The sequence below is a fragment of the Macaca fascicularis genome, chromosome 3, assembly GCF_037993035.2.
Source record: "Macaca fascicularis isolate 582-1 chromosome 3, T2T-MFA8v1.1".
Classification (NCBI taxonomy): Eukaryota; Metazoa; Chordata; class Mammalia; order Primates; family Cercopithecidae; genus Macaca; species Macaca fascicularis.
Window position 1 is genome coordinate 99,664,753 of NC_088377.1, and position 18,582 is coordinate 99,683,334.

At 39.5% G+C, this 18,582-nt stretch overlaps 1 protein-coding gene across 3 annotated transcripts in view; it reads right to left on the minus strand.

Annotated features, from left to right (window-relative positions):
- Positions 1 to 18,582, minus strand: part of GARS1 (glycyl-tRNA synthetase 1) — a 40,429-nt gene that overhangs the window by 5,236 nt on the left and 16,611 nt on the right. For 2 of the 3 annotated variants that reach the window (XM_065542158.2, XM_074035295.1), the window contains 7 exons: positions 17,721 to 17,870; positions 14,212 to 14,374; positions 12,664 to 12,828; positions 8,302 to 8,410; positions 7,336 to 7,480; positions 3,146 to 3,231; positions 528 to 637 (listed from right to left, as the gene is read on the minus strand). In XM_065542158.2, the coding sequence (XP_065398230.1) occupies positions 528 to 637; positions 3,146 to 3,231; positions 7,336 to 7,480; positions 8,302 to 8,410; positions 12,664 to 12,828; positions 14,212 to 14,374; positions 17,721 to 17,870 (928 nt within the window). Of the gene's footprint in view, positions 1 to 527; positions 638 to 3,145; positions 3,232 to 7,335; positions 7,481 to 8,297; positions 8,411 to 12,663; positions 12,829 to 14,211; positions 14,375 to 17,720; positions 17,871 to 18,582 lie in introns of all 3 variants that reach the window. The other variant, XM_065542159.2, reaches the window with a different exon arrangement.

Here is an 18,582-nt window from a genome sequence, read left to right on the forward strand (position 1 = left end):
TTAAAAAAACACCCACATCCCTGGGTCTTAGGCCTAGTGAATCAGCATCTCCAGAGTAGAACCTAGGAATTCACATCTTTATCCCAAAAGTACCCCAGACAATTTTATGCAGTTTGAGGAGGTTCCCTTTGATACTTTACCAGACTATAGATACAGCTTAGTGGTCTGGCTAAATTCTATGAGTCATCTCATCCTTCCCAAATTTCTGAAAACACAGCATATCCAGAAAGTGCCATTCCTTCCACTGACATAATGTAGATTGTTCCCCAAAGTAATTGGTTCAGTCTCAGAATAGAGAGCACCAGGCAACTAAAACAATAGCTTCTAGAATAACCTAAAGCTCAAATAAGATAACACAGGAAAGTGGTTTGTCTATAAAAACTTAAGCAAAGATGAATGTTAACAGCACTAGTAGACAATAGTAATAACTAATTGATCATTCTAGAGTCTTATTAATGTACTTCACAATGTAATTCAGAACATTTTTATTATCTGACACTATAACAGCACACTACATGATAACTTACTGTTCTCTGTTCATCTCCTTCTCGTACATGGAATGTATGTTCAAATACCGTATACATGATCCTACCCAGGCCGAAGGAGGGTTCAATTACATTCGGAACAACTTCTTCCACTGTGAGAGAGAGAGAAATTCAATAACATTCTCTCAAATACCACATAATGCATTTCAGATTCTCTCTAAACAATTCACTGGGCACGGTGCTCACACCTGTAATCCCAGCATTTTGGGAGGCCGAGGTGGGTGGATCATCTGAGGTCAGGAGTTCGAGACCAGCCTGGCCAACGTGGTGAAACCCCGTCTCTACTAAAAATACAAAAATTAGCCGGGTGTGGTGGCAGGTGCCTGTAATTCCAGCTACTCGGGAGGCTGAGGCAGCAGAATCGCTTGAACCCCGGAGGCGGAGGTTGCAGTAAGCCAAGATCGTGCCACTGCACTCCAACCTGGAAAACAAGGGTGAGACTTGGTCTCAAAAAAAAAAAAAAAATTCTTAGCACTAAAAATATCTCTATTCTAGATGGATTTTTTATCTCTGTATATCAGAACAAAGAAACCAGAAGATACCTAAAAACTATTTGCTAATAGGCAACATGCCTTCGAAGAGAAAGTTGGAGTGAAAAAATCTTTCACCAAATTCTGTTTATACTGTGTAAAAACGAAACCTGAGTTACCAGAATGTTTCTTCACCAGTTGGCAAACTACGAATAGCAGCAGCTACACTTTGTCTCTATCACCTGCCTTGGCTACCCAGAAAGCACAAAAAATCTAAGGCTTTTAATAAGAATTTGCTAGAATTTAAAATCTAACACAGCTGGCAAAATTCACAAAAACAATTCCTACACGCAAAAAGTATTACACGGTTTGTGTTTCTTTAACTTTTTAGCTTGTTATCTTGATGAGAACTTGTTCAGAACCCCATTACTGGCATTGTATTACCAATGTTCTGGGGTCAGGACACCCTTAGGGAAGAGTTTGCTCAAAGAACAGCAGTCCATCAAAGACATCTTACAGTGGCCTACAGCTCTTCCTGTGGGTAAGACAACACCCGTGGTATACACAGGAAATACATTGATAATTATTACTTATTATGTAGAAAGGAAGAAGCACTGCTAAGCACTGTCCAGGTCTAAGATAACTGGCCATAACCTTGGAGAGTTTATATTGTTTGGGAAATGAGATCATTGGAACCAAAAACTCACACATGTAGAGGAAAAGAGATCCTGTTTGTCTACGATAAAGGGTAATATTTTAGAAACATGATCAAGGCATTCCCCTCCCCCATCCTTCTGTGGTATCTGAGTAATGGTGATGTGCAGCTCTGAACTAGCTGCCAGGATCGTGGCTATAAAGCCCCAGAGCGTGATGGAGAAGCCCCTGCTTACTCCTACCACTGCTCACAGAAGCCTGGCTACAAGACAGGCCAAGAACAAAGGCTCACTCTCTCCACTGGCAGTAGCTTCTCAAACACCCACTACTATTCTGTTTCCAGGAATTTCAATTCAGCCACAAATAAACTTCAGCATCCTCCATATATGCTCCAAATTACTCATTGCCTGATTCACATAATTTGTTCTACAAAAAAACAATCATCTTCTTACCTTTTAAAAAAGCATGAAACATCACTGGTCTAAATGGCTTTTTTTTTTTTTTTGGAGACAGAGTCTCGCCTGTTCACCCAGGCTAGAGTACAATGGCGCAATCTCGGCTTACTGCAAGCCTCCCGGGTTGAAGGGATTCACCTGCCTCAACCTCCCGAGTAGCTGGGATTACAGGCACGCACCTCCACGCCCAGCTAATTTTTGTATTTTTTGTTTGTTTGTTTTTGAGACGGCGTCTTGCTCAGTCGCCCAGGCTGGAGTGCAGTGGCATGATCTCAGCTCACTGCAAGCTCCGCCTTCCAGGTTCACACCGTTCTCCTGCCTCAGCCTCCTGAGTAGCTGGGATTACAGGTGCCCGGCGCCACACCCAGCTAATTTTTTTTGTATTTTTAGTAGAGATGGGGTTTCACCATGTAAGCCAGGATGGTCTCGATCTCCTGACCTCGTGATCCACCCACCTCAGCCTCCCAAAATGCTGGGATTACAGGCGTGAGCCACTGCACCCGGCAAAATTTTTGCATTTTTAGTAGAGATGGGGTTTCACCATGTTGGCCAGGCTGGTCTCAAACTCCTGACCTCGTGATCTACCTGCTCTCGGCCTCCCAAAGTGTTGGAATTACAGGCGTGAGCCACCGCATCTGGCCCCTAAAGGACTTTTTAATAAGTTATTTTGCCAAAAAAGACAGGGAATGAGGGCTAGGCGTGGCCGCTCATGCCTGTAATCCCAGCACTTTGGGAGGCCGAGTCGGGTGGACTGCTTGAGCCTAGGAGTTCAAGACCAACCTGGGCAACGTGGCAAAAACCTCATCTCTACAAAAAATACAAAAATTCATTGGGTATGGTACCGTGCTCCTGTAGTCCCAGCTAATTGGGAGGCTGAGACAGGAGGAGGAATGCTTCAGCCCAGGAGGCAGAGGTTGTGCCACTGCACTCCAGCCTGGGTGACAGAGCGAGACCCTGTCTCAAACAACAGCAAAAGCTTTAAGGAGCAGTGACTTTTTGTTTATCATTTTTACAAATTTACCATATAGTGTTTTCTGGAATCTCTTCACATTGACCATGTCTTTTGTTAACTGAAATGTTTTCCCTTCAGTTTCAATTGTAAATTCCCTACAAAGAAACAAAATACATTTTGTATTAGTTCAAACAGGCACCCCATGCCTTAATTTAAAGGAATTTTGTAGATTGCTAAATTGTTTTTTATTTTTATAACTTGATCAACTCTCCAGATATAATAAGTGATGTCAAATTTAAATTATTTCATAAGAAACACCAAATTAAGTATTATTCTAACAATGGCACCAAAAAGTACTCTGAGGAGATACACCAAATTTTGACTAGTTTCATAAAATTCCACAAGTGACTTAATGACTAATGCCTTTGGTTTTGAGATCAAGGTAAAACCAAAAACAACTTTTTGAAATTTCAGTTTTAGAATAATAACAACTTTGTCAGAAATAAGCCTGCTGGTAAAAACACAAGGGTTCTCATTACTGTCCCAACAAATGTACAAATGAACCAGCATGCCATCTTACAAAAGTAATTTTACAGTCCAATGCCCACACTATTTTCAAAATAAATTTTGACATTTGTGTTGACGAAGATCAGTTTAAAAGAAGTTTAATGTTTCTGTTTCATACGGCAATATAAAATATTATCCCCCCCAAAATCACTGGCTGCCATGTATTTGTGTCCTGAGATATGCCCATTCAGTTTCAGGTTATAATAATTCACTCTTATAAGGAGTTTCATGTAATACCTGTATTTCAGCTTAGGAGGTGTTTCCTCACATTTTGAGTATCAATTTGGATTTCTCTTGCCTCCCAAGCAATTCAGTGCTAGGATAGAGAGCCCTCATGTGGTTGTCTCGGAAGCTGGATACTTGGCATACATAACAACTGCATTTTGCTTGTTTCCACCTGTGATAATCTCATGCCTCATCTGACTGGTGTTCACTGAATTCTTCCGTTTTTACTATTCTGTCTGAAGTCTGTGTGTGCGTGCATTAAAGGTTCCATTACATACACGGTGTTATATTCACCCTCTCTGTGAGCACAGTCTAAGTGTATCATAGTGAACAGCTATAAAAGAGTTGCAATTGGGTCAGGCATGGTGGCTCACGCCTGTAATCCCAGCACTTTGGGAGGCCAAGGCAGGCGGATCACCTGAGGTCAGGAGTTCGAGACCAGCCTGGTCAACATGGTGAAACCCCATCTCCACTAAAAATACAAAAAATTAGCTAGGCGTGGTGGTGCACACCTGTAGTCCCAGCTACTCAGGAGGCTAAGGTGGGAGAATTGCTTGAAACTGGGAAGCAGAGGTTGCAGTGAGCTGAGATTGCACCACTGCACCCCAGCCTGGGTGACAGTGAGACTCCATCTCAAAAAAAAAAAGAGTTGCAATTGGCAAGGAGACAGCCATTACTTGAGAATAAGTAATAAAGCAAACTGTGTTTATGGATAATGATATTTAATTAGTAATATAACTTAGTCCATTTTAATGGGATTTGATATTGTTTTAGTATAAATAGATGTTAATTCTAGAAGACCAGAAATGTTTTAAAATTTTTCTGAAACAGATATCTTCAACTTGCAAGAGTTCATCTTTGTCCCATCCGTTCTTTGTTCCTTTTCCTCCTCTCCCATCTTCTTGTGGAATATTTTTTCTTATTCTACTTTATCTCCACCATTGGTTTATTAGTTACACCCCCTGGTTTTTTTGTGTGTTTTTTTTCCAGGTGATTGCTCTAGAGTTCACTCTACGCATTTTTTAACTTATCACAGTTTATCTTCAAGTAATATTACACCATTTCATATATAATATATACACCTCACAAGAGTATATAGTATATTCCTAATTCTTTGCTCCCACCCTTTGTGCTATTGATAGCATACATTTTACTTCCACGTGTTATAAATTCTGTATTATTATTAATTTTATTTTATTTATTTTTATTTATTTATTTTTTTTGAGATGGAGTCTCGCTCTGTCGCCCAGGCTGGAGTGCAGTGGCCAGATCTCAGCTCACTGCAAGCTCTGCCTCCCGGGTTTACGCCATTCTCCTGCCTCAGCCTCCCGAGTAGCCGGGACTACAGGCGCCCGCCACCGCCCCCAGCTAGTTTTTTGTATTTTTTAGTAGAGACGGGGTTTCACCATGTTAGCCAGGATGGTCTCGATCTCCTGACCTCGTGATCCACCCGTCTCGGCCTCCCAAAGTGCAGGGATTACAGGCTTGAGCCACCGTGCCCGGCCTGTATTATTATTTTTACTTTAAATACTCCATTATCTTTTGAAGAAATTAAGAGATGAGAAAGAAAATGCCATTTCTATTTACCCACATATTTGTCATTTCTAGATCTCTTAAGTCTTCTGGGTAGATCTAAACTTTCATACTTCTGCCTGGAGAAGTTCCCTTAACAATTCTCATAGTGGAGGTCTGTTGGTAGTGCAGTTTCAGAGCCCTGGATTGTCTAAAACAGAGGTGTTCAATCTTTTGGCTTCCCTGGGCCACACTAGAAGAACTGTCTTGGACTGCACGTAAAATACACTAACACTAGCCATAGCTGATGAGCAAAGAAAAAAAAAAAACTGCAAAAAAAACTCATGATGTTTTTCGAAAGTTTACGAATTTGTGTTGGGCAGCATCAAAAGCCATCCTGGGCCACATACAGCCTGCAGGCTGCAGGTTGGGCAAGCTTGGTCTTAAAAGTATTTCCTCTTCATTTTTGAAAGATATTTTTGCTGGGTGTAGGAATTTTAAAACACTTTAAAAGATTTCATTCCATTATATGGTGATCTGCATAGTTTTTGATACGAATTCTAATCATTCTTATCTTCATTTGTTTTTACGTAATGAGTCTTTTTCCCCTCTAGCTGCTTTAAAGGTTCTTCTCTTCATCCCTGGTTTTTAGCTATTTGATTTTCATGTGTCTTCATATGGTCATCTTTGTGTTTATCCTGCTTGGGGATAAGCTTCTTCAATCTGTAGTTTTATCGTTTTCATCAAATTTGGAAAATTTCCAGCTATTGTATAATATTTTTTCTATACGCCCTCTCTAGGACTCTCAATTACACATGCATTAGATGGTCTGATATTGTCCCACTGGACAGTTTTTTCCCAGTCTTGTTTTTTCTATGCTTCATTTTGGATAGTTTTTGTTGCTATGTCTTTGAGTTCAATGATCTTTCTTCTGTATGTTTAATCTACTGTTAATCCCATCCAGTGACATTTTCATTTGAGATACTGCCTCTAAATGTTTCATGTTGTCTATATATATAAAAACATGTGTTTATATCCATATTACACATATATTTTTCCCTTTCTCACCTCACATGTTCATGTTTTCCTTTATACCCTTGAGTACATTAAGTATATTTATAATAAGTGCTTTAACATCCTTATGTATTTACCGCATCATGTTTTTTCTAGGTGTTTCTTTCAACTGACTTTACTCCTCATTTTCCTGCTATTTCATATATATATAGAGAGTAATTTTTATCATTTGCTGGATATTGTAAATTTTACATTGTTCAGGGCTGGATTTTGTTGTATTCCTTTAAAGGCTTTTCTCTATTTTTTCTTTTTTTTTTGAGACAGAGTCTCACTCTGTTGCCCAGGCTGGAGTGCAGTAGCAAGATCGCGGCTCATTGCAAGCTCCGCCTCCCAGGTTCACGCCATTCCCCTGCCTTAGCCTCTGAGTAGCTGGGACTACAGGCACCCACCGCCATGCCTGGCTAATTTTTTGTATTTTTAGTACAGATGGGGTTTCACCGTGTTAGCCAGGATGGTCTCCTGACCTCGTGATCTGCCTGCCTCGGCCTCCCAAAGTGCTGGGATTACAGGCGTGAGCCACCATGCCCCGCCTTCTCTATTGTTTATATTCATGCTTAAACAGAGAGTATTCTAAACCTCCAAAAAGGAGAAGTGACCTGAGAGGTAGATGTAGTTTCTAACCCTTCCTAGCTGGGTAAGTCGCTTTAAGAAAGTTAATAGGGAAAAAAAAAAAAAAAGTCTTTATATTCTACTTCAAATCTTTTGCCAGGCTATAATGCCAAAATCTCAGCAAAGACAGTCCTTCAAATGCAGCCAACAAAAAATCTTAAAAATCTTACCTGCAAAAAATCTTAAGAAATTAATCACACCCTAACTTTCAGAACCTGGCCGAAGACACAACTGACTGGAGCCCGTGGAAGACTAAACATCTGAAATCTTACCCTTTCTCATTCAGCAGCATCTCCATTTCTGTAATGTAGCACTCATCACAAATGGCAAGATACTCCATCACCAGTTTTGCATCCTTCTTATACGCCTTACCAATTGCTCCCTTATTGGGTTCAAACTGAACAACACTGACTGTTTTGTATGAAGTAGTCAAGGAATCCAAAACTACAGCACTAACTCAGTATTTCAGAAAACGAGCCTGAGAACAATCAGTCATCAACTTAAAACCACCCCAGCTCTCTATCAGTACTCCAGATCCTGTTTATGTTGATTTTAAGACAAGATGAAACACCTGTCCACAAAATCATTCAAGCAAATCTCACCCAAAATTAATACCATCAATAGAAACTTTTCCAGTTACAGTGAGAAAAAAGAGATATTATCTAATCAGTAATGACCAACCCATGGCATAAGAACTTCTGATAAGAATTTATTTCTAAAATGCCCAAAACAAGATCTATTTCCTGTCACTGACCTACCCCTAAGAAATCAGCTCATAACTTCACTGCCTAGTAAAGAAAGAAAATTTCTATTTTGCTGATTTTCAGACCAAGTGAGTTAAATTATTATTTCATCTACTATCAAATGACACTCATCTTTTAATGGAAAAAGCTTTCACCAGGTACCCTTTATTTAAAGAGCATGTAGGTAGGTGCAGGTGTGAAGCGCATTTTGGAAACAGCTGAGAAAAAAACTATTAACGCTCTGAAAGATATTCAGAGCATTTTTCTAAATATGCTTCTTTTAAAGGCCAAACATTGAGTGGGCACACATCAGACTACAAGTGCAGAGAATAGGAAAGGAACAAAGAGATAGGTAAAATAATAGGTTTAAACAAGTATTACTACGGTATCAAAAACATCTCCATTTATCCATAGAACACGGTAAAGACTTGGACTTAGTCATTAGCAAGATGTTCACATGTGAATCCTGAGTTTTTGGAGTGAACAGAAAGGATATGGGTTCTTTCAGAGGTTTCTCAGCTACAAGTGGGACTTTGGTGGCTCGTGCATGACAGGAGAGGTCATAACAGGAACGATCAGCACATCCAACAATCTCAATCCAACCCTAAAAAGATATAATCAATAAAAACATTACTTACTTATACTTACATTGTGTTCATTCACAAATGCATGCAGATTATAACCCTTTCATATATTCAAGGATAATTCGATTATACAATCTTCATTCAAATTTTATAAATATTTGAAATGGGAATAGCCTCATATATCAGGCAGCTAATAAACCTATAAAATATAATTCACACGGATCTGGGTATGATGGCTCACGCCTGTAATCCCAGGTACTTGGGAAGTTGAAGTGGAAGGATCACTTGAGGCCAGGAGTTTGAGACCAATCTGGGCAACATAGTGAAACCCCATCTTAAAAAAAAAAAAGAAAGAAAAAATATATAATTCACACTGTACACAAAATAGTCTTCCTTTCCGGATGGATTTATATTGTCATACTGAGTCTGTGGTGTAAACTAATATATTCGGGAATTTAATTACGGAAATTAAATGTGAACCTAGACAAAGCCTGTAAATTTGGTTCAAATTTGTGAACAGGAATCAAAATGAATTTGGCAGAAACCATAATTCTTTGGATGAAGTACCTACTGTTCTCACAACTTGATATCAGATGGCTGACTAAACACCTACTTCAGCTTGCCATAAATGTGGGCATTTGGATTCAATTCACTTTCTTTACTGAACAAAAGACAACTCAGTATAAGAGTGGATAAAGTTTAGGTCACACAATAAAATTATATAAGAGCATTATGATCACACTGATGCCAGGTTCTCTGTCTTATAAATACATACATAAGATACTGTTAAAAAGCAAAATTTAAATTATTTTCAAAGAACCTGCAATGAATTGAATGCTTGTGTCCTTGGCAAAATTCGTATACTGAAATCCTAACTCCCAACATGATGGAATTAGGAGGAGGTGCCTTTGGGAGGTGATTAGGTCATGAGGATGGAGCCCTAATCACTGGAATCTGGGACCCCAGAGAGCTCTCTTGCCCTCTTTCACCATGTGAGGATACAACAAGAAGTTGGCAGTATGCAACTGAGAATGGGGCCCTCACAAGAATCAGACCATGCTGGCACCCTGATCTCTGACTTTCAGCCTCCAGAACAGTGAGAAATCAATGTCCGTTGTTTATAAGCCACTCCGTATGTAGTACTTTCTTATAGCAACCCCAACTATGACAAACTCTTAAGAATCTGTTACTTCAATAAGAAAAAGAGTTTGTAAAGAGCTTATTTTGGTAGATATCTAGTTAGTCCTTCTCACGAAGATTCGTCGTTTTTTTTTTTTGTCCTTGATCCAAAGAGTTTGGGGAAATTAAACCATCAAAACTACTAAGCTTGGCCAGACACAGTGGCTCATGTCTGTAATCCCAGCACTTTGGGAGGCTGGGGCGGGCAGATGACCTGAGGTCAGAAGTTCAAGACCAGCCTGGCTAACATAGAGAAACTCCGTCTTTACAAAAAATACAAAAATTAGCCAGGTGCAGTGCCATGCATCTGTAATCCCAGCTACTCGGGAGGCTGAGGCAGGAGAATCGCTTGAACCCAGGAGGCGGAGGCTGCAGTGAGCGGAGAATGCACCACTGCATTCCAGCCTGGGTGACAGAGCAAGGCTCTGTCTCAAAAAAAAAAAAAAAAAAAAAAAAAAGGCAAAACTACTCAGCTTTCCAAGCACATGTTATCACATGGGGTGTTTGTAATAAAGCAAGCAAATATAAAACTCATATGAGCTCAGAAACTCCAACACGAAACAACAAAAGGAATTAAAGAACAAAGCCTAAAAACATGCAATCTGGCAATCTGACATTCCCTATACATGTCGACTGGTAAATATACTTATGTTCTTAAACATACAGTTTGGTGGTTATAATTTACCAAAGATGTCAACTAACATTTATGTACTGAAAGGTAAAATTATAAAACGTGCCTGAGAATAACAATGTTGGGATAGTGATTACTTCTCTGGAGGGAAAGAGGATTGGTGTGGCATTAACTACAACGGTAACTTTTTTTATTAAAAAAAAAATATAAAGCACACAAAAGTATTAAACTCTCTAAGGGAGTTCTCCCCTCTCATTAAGAGCATCTGGGACTCTGGAGCTTCTTGTTTCATTTAGCCCTGTTTTCCAGTGACTTTCCATTTTCTGATCCCCAGCCTCACAGTAGTTCTCAGATAGGGACTAGCAGGCATACAGTGGGTTTATAAAGCAGTACAGCATGACTGTTAAGAGCATGGGCCTGGCGTCAGACAGCCAGGTTTATATCCCAGCCTCACCACGCACTGGCTGTGAAACTTAAGCAAATTACTTAATGGAGACAGCAAGAACAACATCTGGTTTAATCTGAAATTAGAGTCAGAGCAAACTAAGAGAAGGAGCTGGGTATGAAACCAAAAGAAAAGAAATAATCTTTTCTCATAAAAAAGGAAAAACATTTTATTGGTTTCATCTGAAAATAAAAAGTCGTCCCAGAAAATCTAAAAAGTGTAAAGAAATTAGTGATCACCCATAATGCTAAGAATAATTACTATTATCATTTTGACATATGTCAAGCAAGCTTGCTAAGAAAATCCTAACAGATTACAGTAATTCTTTCCTAATTCCACAAGGGAAAAAGAATATATTAAAAACAACATCATTAATAGCCATTTATAAACATATGCAGATTATTATGCATTTATGCATGTGTGTGTTAGAACACATAGAAAAATCATCTAGAGAAGGCAGACATACCCAAGACCATGGAGCTAAGCATGATCTTTTTTTGTTTGTTTGAGACAGGGCCTCACTCTGTCACCCAGGCTCGAGTTCAGTGGTGCAATCATGGCTCACTACAGCCTCAACCTCCTGGGTTCATGTGATCTGCCCACCTCAGCTTCCCGAGTAGCTGAAACTACAGGGGCGTGCTATCACACCTGGCTAATTTTTGTACTTTTTGTAGAGACAGGGTCTTGCTATGTTGCCCAGGCTGGTCTCAAATTTCTGAGCTCAAGCAATCCTCCCACCTCGGCCTCCCAAAGTCCTGGGATTACAAGCATGAGTCACCACACCCAGCCAGTTTGGACATGTCTTAAAAGCTATAAAAAAAAACAACAAAGTTACGTGACAGAGACTCATAAAGCTAAAAATATTTACCATCTGGTCCTTTATAGAAAATATCTGCTCAATACAAAGAAGAGACATAAAACACCTGGGGAGAGGCACATAACTGGAAGTTTCATTTTCTACATAATATTCTTCAGAATTATTTTTTCCTTTTTGTTTTAAAAAAAGTAGTCATTACTTTTTAAAATATGACTGATTTTGATTTTTAATTTTCAAAAATCCATAAAAAGAAAGCCATTTTAAAAAGTAAAAACTGCACCTGTAGTCCCAGCTACTCGGGAGGCTGAGGCAGGAGAATGGCGTAGGCCCGGGAGGCGGAGCTTGCAGTGAGCTGAGATCTGGCCACTGTACTCCAGCCTGGGCGACAGAGCAAGACTCTGTCTCAAAAATAAATAAATAAATAAATAAATAAAGAGTGAAAACTGAACCAAGGGTGCAGTGGAACAAATGACCCTGGACTAGAATAAAGTCTCTTTCTATGCAGGTGAGGAAGTCTCTCTAACACCCAAGAAGGGAAATGCCAAAAGACTCTCAGCCTTGTTTTAGATGCCACATTTCCTCCTGCCACCAGTATAGACAGCATCTCCTATACGCAAATGCCTTTCGTCCCTCAGCTTCAGTACTGATGTTCATGTTTGGTGGTGGAGGCTGGAGGGGTGACAGGGCACAGGGGCAGCAGGGTACCTCGAGATCATCTGTGAATTGTGAGTTAAATACATAACATTTGAGAAAGGTAATACTTAAGCAAGAGATCAGAATCAACTAGTATATTCCCCAAAGCTACCACATAGCTCATTGAGCTAAGAGCACTATGACTTTCTTTACTCAACCTCTCCACCATTTCCAATGTTTGCTGGGATTCTTGCCAGGAAGGAGAGGCCAATGTGTCTTAGATCCACTCCAGGATATTGCCAGTAATGCTGCCAATACACTGTACAGCTAGTGTACACATCAGCACTGTCCCATCATCAACTAACTCTCTCTCTCAGCTGTCTAAGACTACAACGGGCTCCTTAGGACACATGAAAAGGCAGGAGGCAACTGCTTTTTCCATTTTGCTCAGGAAAAGATCTCTTTTCTTTTTCCTTTGTTCCTCTGTGGCATAAAGTGCACAAAAATCCATTTTTGGGCTCCTAAGTTAACAATGTGAAAACCACATGGTAAACAGCACTCCACTTACGTAGGATGTTTTGGATTCTGCATCCCAACAGTCACAGGCGTAATGGGCCATCTCATTCTCCATGTGCTGCCGGAAGCGGAGTTTATCTGGAGATATTCCAACCTTCGTGAGGTAGAGGTAGATGCGGCCAATGAAATAGCCTAATACTGTGTTATTAATCACACCCTAAATCAACCAGTAAGAAAGCAAGCATGGAGGAAGAAAAGAAAACACACATTAATTTGAAAGCCAAGATACCATTTTCCATTGACTCCTACTGAAAAATATTTGAAACCCAACGCAAACTATTTTATCTTGCTTTCAAAACAATTTCAAATACTCAGAATGAGATCTTGGTTATTTTTTAATGGGTTAATGTCAAGATGATGATAATGGAGTTATTCAAAATCTGTCCAACATACTTAGTGGGTCAGCAAAAATTCAGCCCAGTACCTCATACCTTCTAAATCTACAGTACTAAAAACAATATTCATAATGACACTAAAGAATGGCAAAGACGGCCGGGCGTGGTGGCTCAAGCCTATAATCCCAGCACTTTGGGAGGCCGAGACGGGCAGATCACGAGGTCAGGAGATCGAGACCATCCTGGCTAACACGGTGAAACCCTGTCTCTACTAAAAAATACAAAAAACTAGCCAGGCGAGGCGGCGGGCACCTGTAGTCCCAGCTACTCGGGAGGCTGAGGCAGGAAAATGGCGTAAACCCGGGAGACAGAGTTTGCAGTGAGCTGAGATCCAGCCACTGCACTCCAGCCTGGGCCACAGAGCGAGACTCCGTCTCAAAAAAAATAAAATAAATAAAATAAAATAAAAAAGAAGGGCAAAGACATTCCCTTCTGAATTAACCAAAGTAATGAGACATGTTGAGGGGATTTTAATGTATCCTTACCCACTGAAATTTGTGAACCCCATAGAGTACACATAATCATTTTAGTGTTTGGAAGGACCTTAGAAAACATCTAGCCCCATCTCCATACACTACAGAGGTCTTCTCCGCAATGTGGCTGACAAGCTATCGACCAATCTTGCCAGGAATATTTTCAGGGCCAGGAAGCTCACTGCTCCGCGAGGCAACTCATTCCACTAGTGGACAGCAGCTACTGTTGGCAAGTTTTCATGCACTCACTTCTCCAGGCAAATATTTACAAAGTGCTTATATGCAAGGCCTTATTCCACTGCTATGAATACAGAAGAGTCTGAAACCCAGGGGGCTTGCTCTCTGTGGGTCCAATTCTGTCTCCCCCAAAGTAGTACATACTGTTGAGAGTCAGATTGGTGAGGCACAATCAAACCAAGATCTATTTTCCAAGTGCTCTGCTAAACATTTGTTTTTCATGCTAGCCCCAAGGCCCACAAATTGAGATGTTCAGGTGATTTTTCTCTTACTATAATAATACTGTATAATAAATTCTTTACAAAACCAAGTACTGTATAAAAAGCAAATGACCGCCAAAATAAAATACTTTGTCACCCAGAACACATAGAATTTGCTAATTACTGCAAACCCTGAACAGGCACAATCTAAGTTAAGTTACCTCCAGAATCCTACCTGTTCAACAGCATCTCCCAGGCGCATTTTCCGAGCGGACTGTCCGCTGACCTGGGCTTTTGCTGAATACAAATAAAGGTGAAGGTCTGCCACATTTTGGAACTTGGGGTGGTCTTTCTCACTGGGATCGACAAAGTGCTCAATTTCTGCCATTGTGAATTCTCTGAAAGCAAAAACATAAGTAATATATCTGCATATTTAACTACAAAAAATAATAATAATAAAACAAACAGTAAATAAGGCCCCTATTTTCAACTGCATTCTAGTGATAAAGGCTCCATACTACAGTCATCTTTTTTACTAAACAGAAAGTTGGTTTCCTAAGGGAATGGCTAAAAAAATTCTGAATTAAATTTGTCTGGGTAGTTGTTATTTTTATTTTTTTGATGTATTATATTTCTACAAATGTATGGGGTACATGTGAAGGTTGTTATTTTTAAACACATTAATGAAAATTTTATTACTCACTATTTAAAATAAACATGATCTAACTTCTCTGAAGTATTAATTCCTTCCCTCCAGCTACATTCAAAAAGATTATTAGTTTTAACTGAAAATAACTTGTTAAAGGCAGATTAATACAGTTTTTTAAATTAGGAAAACATACGCAAATAGCACATGCAAAATAAGAAATAAGATATTGAATAGTGACATCCAGATAAAATGGTTTTCCTTAACGCATTAGCAAGTCTTTATAAGTATACACTAAATGAAGTTCTTCATCCCATTCAAAGAATGGGAAATTAAAAGCGAAATGAAATGGTTCTTTAGTTTTCACAGCAGTTTGATTTCTTCTTCTTTACTGCTACAAAAAAGTAAATGACTGATAATGGCATCATACAGCTGGTTTCTTTGGAGTAAGAGTTTCTTAAATAAAGTGTTATTCAAGGCAAAGGACATAAGGCATGAATTGAACAAGCTAACATCAAGCTAATTACCTAACGATGAAGTGCACACTGTAATGGTTTCCCAAAGAGATTTCTCTGAATGCAATTTAGTAGCTATTTGGGGGGAAAGTGTTTCAAGTTAATTTTATGAGTCAAAATCAATCTCTCTTCTTTCAAGAAAAATCACATTTTCTGGTGTACTTCCATGATTATCTCAGATGTTTTACAAGTAATGTAAAATTGCTTAAATGGATCCTAAAAATACATGAAATATACTGCAAAAGAGGTTTAATTTTTTAATTTTACTTTTTAATAGTGTCTCTTATTTGGTCCTGCAGCACCTATGTTTTAGCTGTCTTTCAACAACTAGGAAACATCTTCTGCGCCCATATAAATGTGAGAGAAACAAACATGATGTTTGTTCTCACATAGCTTGTAAATGGGCTGACAGCAACTGAACATCTACAATGCGGGACAGGATAAATTAAGAGCCCTGTTTAGAATCTCCAAAAGGCTGCTGCCAAAGTCTTTCCATCTGTTCCGTCACAAATCTCAGCACAGAGTCTATAGTTAATGATTCACTGTATACCTGAAATCTGCTCAAAGAGTAGATCTTAAGTAGATCTCACCACTAAAAAAAAAAAAAGTTACTATGTGAGGTGATAATTATGTTAATTAGCTTGACTGTGGTAATCATTTCACAATGTTTAAGCATATCAAAGCACCACACTGTGTGACTTGAAATCATACAAATCATACAAAATTTACTCATCAATAATCTCAGCTCATAGATAGGAGGCAGGAATCATCAGAATTCTGAGTAACTGTATCTGAGAGTTCAGAGACTGTACCTGAAACTGTAGAGAACTAAAATATACACAGGCTAGGAAGACAGACAAGTCAATCAAAATAAAATAAAATTTTAGAAAGTCTTCATATGAACAATCTAATACCCCTAAACTAACAAAAGGAAATACAGCTATGCAAAGATTAATCACCAGAGAACTCTGCCATCAAGAAGAATCAGAACACTACATGTCCTACCACGGAACAAAAGCCAGGAGGCTGCTGACTCATGAAAAAATTAGTGGACTTCTGGTCAGGAACTTGCAAGGGACATAACGAAACTAGCCAGAATTCAGACACAACACTTTGAAGTGAAAATGACCAAAGAATATACTGTTGAGAAACCCCAGAGCCTTTCCACCAGTTAACCCCTGGGATCACTCCCAAGTTCCAAGCTGGTTTCCCTACCCACCACTTTTTTACTGCACAGGCCCCAGACACTGCCTTACTTCTCAGTCCTTCTCAATAATCTTCCCATAGCTACTCTGTGTAAACCCTCTTCGTAACACTGGCTTTAGACAAGGTCAGTCTTACACAGCTTCCTCAGTTTGGGAAGGCATGCTTGCTAGATATTGAAACGGTCAAAAACAAACAAACAAACAAAAAAACACTCAGACACTGGGAAATAAAACAAAGACTCAAATCTGACAAATTTTTCATTGCTATCATACCTGGCTAAAGTTTCTGATGACCTCCTCTTTTTACATAAAAGCCCAGAGGGGTCCTTCCCCCCACTTCCTCTAAGTTGTGCACATTCTTTCCTCTGTAAGTCCCTCCTTCCTAAACTATAAGCCTGAAGGGCCTAGAGATACAACTTGCACAGAACGTAGGCATCTTCTCCCAGGTGGCATCATGGGAACTCACAAGATGAGGCAGGTGCTGTGGATGCTTTGATTCAGAGTCAGTGCCTGGGCTATGTTATGACTCAAGTCTGTAATTACAGTGAGTAAGAAGAGGAGACAGGAAATGGGTGGGTGCTGGGGCTGGGAAAACACTTTGGGGCCTTAGAAAGTTATGTTGAGCTACACCTCATATTTTATATGGAATGTATTACACTGAGAGATGGTACCAGGAATAACATGTATAGAAATCACAAAAAGCTTAAGTCATAAAAACAGCTAAGTCATAATAAATTTCTAAAGAAATGTGGAAATCACCAGCTCCAATATGCCTTCCCACACAACCCTGGATAGATCAGACAAAAGTAGGCTAATTGAATAGAGGCAAGTGAGTGAATAGAAGTCATGAGGGTAAGCTTGCTTGCTGGCCTTTCTGTCATACAGGCCCCCAAATACCTGGATGGAGGTTGTGTCCAGAACACCAGTGGGTTACTGATACATCCTCACCCCAACTTTACCAATGTTGTCTGCCCTAGACACCTAGAACAATCCTCCTGTCATAACTTTCACCCTATCCCCACTCCACACTTTCATACACATCACCATTGCCAGGAATGCCTTGGTTTAGACAATCAAGATACTACCATCCTCTAAATATATGATGAACAAGGAAAAAGGTAATTTTAGAGCAGGTGAGATTTAAGATATTCTCCATCCTCCTTCCTTTCCCTTCAAGTTCACTTTTGTCACTCAAAACTGCCTATCATCCTGGAGATTACATTTAGAGGATTCCAAATGTAAAACATGATTTTTGGAGAAGACAAAAATAAATTCATAATCAGGATTATGAAGCAGAATTGTTTCAATATAGCAAGCTTTCATTTTCAATGCAATGCCAAGGTCATTCACTAATTTGTAAGAGTAACCTGAGCAGTACCTGACTCTGATCAGTCCAGATCGAGGGGAGATCTCATTTCTAAAAGAATTTCCAATCTGGGCAGCAGCAAAAGGCAACTTTCCTTGGTTGAATTCCAAAAGTCGTTTGAAATTCAAGAAAATTCCCTGTGCAGTTTCTGGTCTCAAGTACCTATAAATTTAAGTAAATCAGTCTGTTACAAAGAAAGAAATTATGTTTTCCAACAATCCTGAAATTCTAGATACAAATCCTAAAAGTCCTAAATATACCATTTTCACGACAAAGTTGTACAGGCCCTAAAATGAAGTTTTAGAAACATTTTCCTCAGTATCAAACATTTTCACAGCAAGTATTAGAATATGTATTAATTAGTGTGGCAATACTACTGTTGGCAATGCCATTTCATTTAATTACATCAGTGAGTCAAAACCCCATTTCTCAAAAAGCAGAAATAAAAATAATTTAAAAACACCACCTCAGGCCAGGCGCAGTTGCTCACACCTGTAATCCCAGCACTTTGGAAGGCTGAGGTGGGCGGATCACCTGAGGTTGGGAGTCAAGATCAGCCTGACCAACATGGAGAAACCCCGACTCTACTAAAAATACAAAATCAGCCAGGTGTGGTGGCACATGCCTGTAATCCCAGCTACTCAGGAGGCTGAGGCAGGAGAATCGCTTGAACCCGGGAGGCAGAGGCTGCAGTTAGCCGAGATCACACCATTGCACTCCAGCCTGGGCAACAAGAGTGAAACTCCATCTCAAAAAACAAACAAACAAAAAAAAACACCACCTCTCCCATAGTGCCACCTGATGTTTTCTAAGTCATCATGTACATGAAGGCAGATGACAATCTTAGATCCTCTGGAAAATAATACCTACGCCT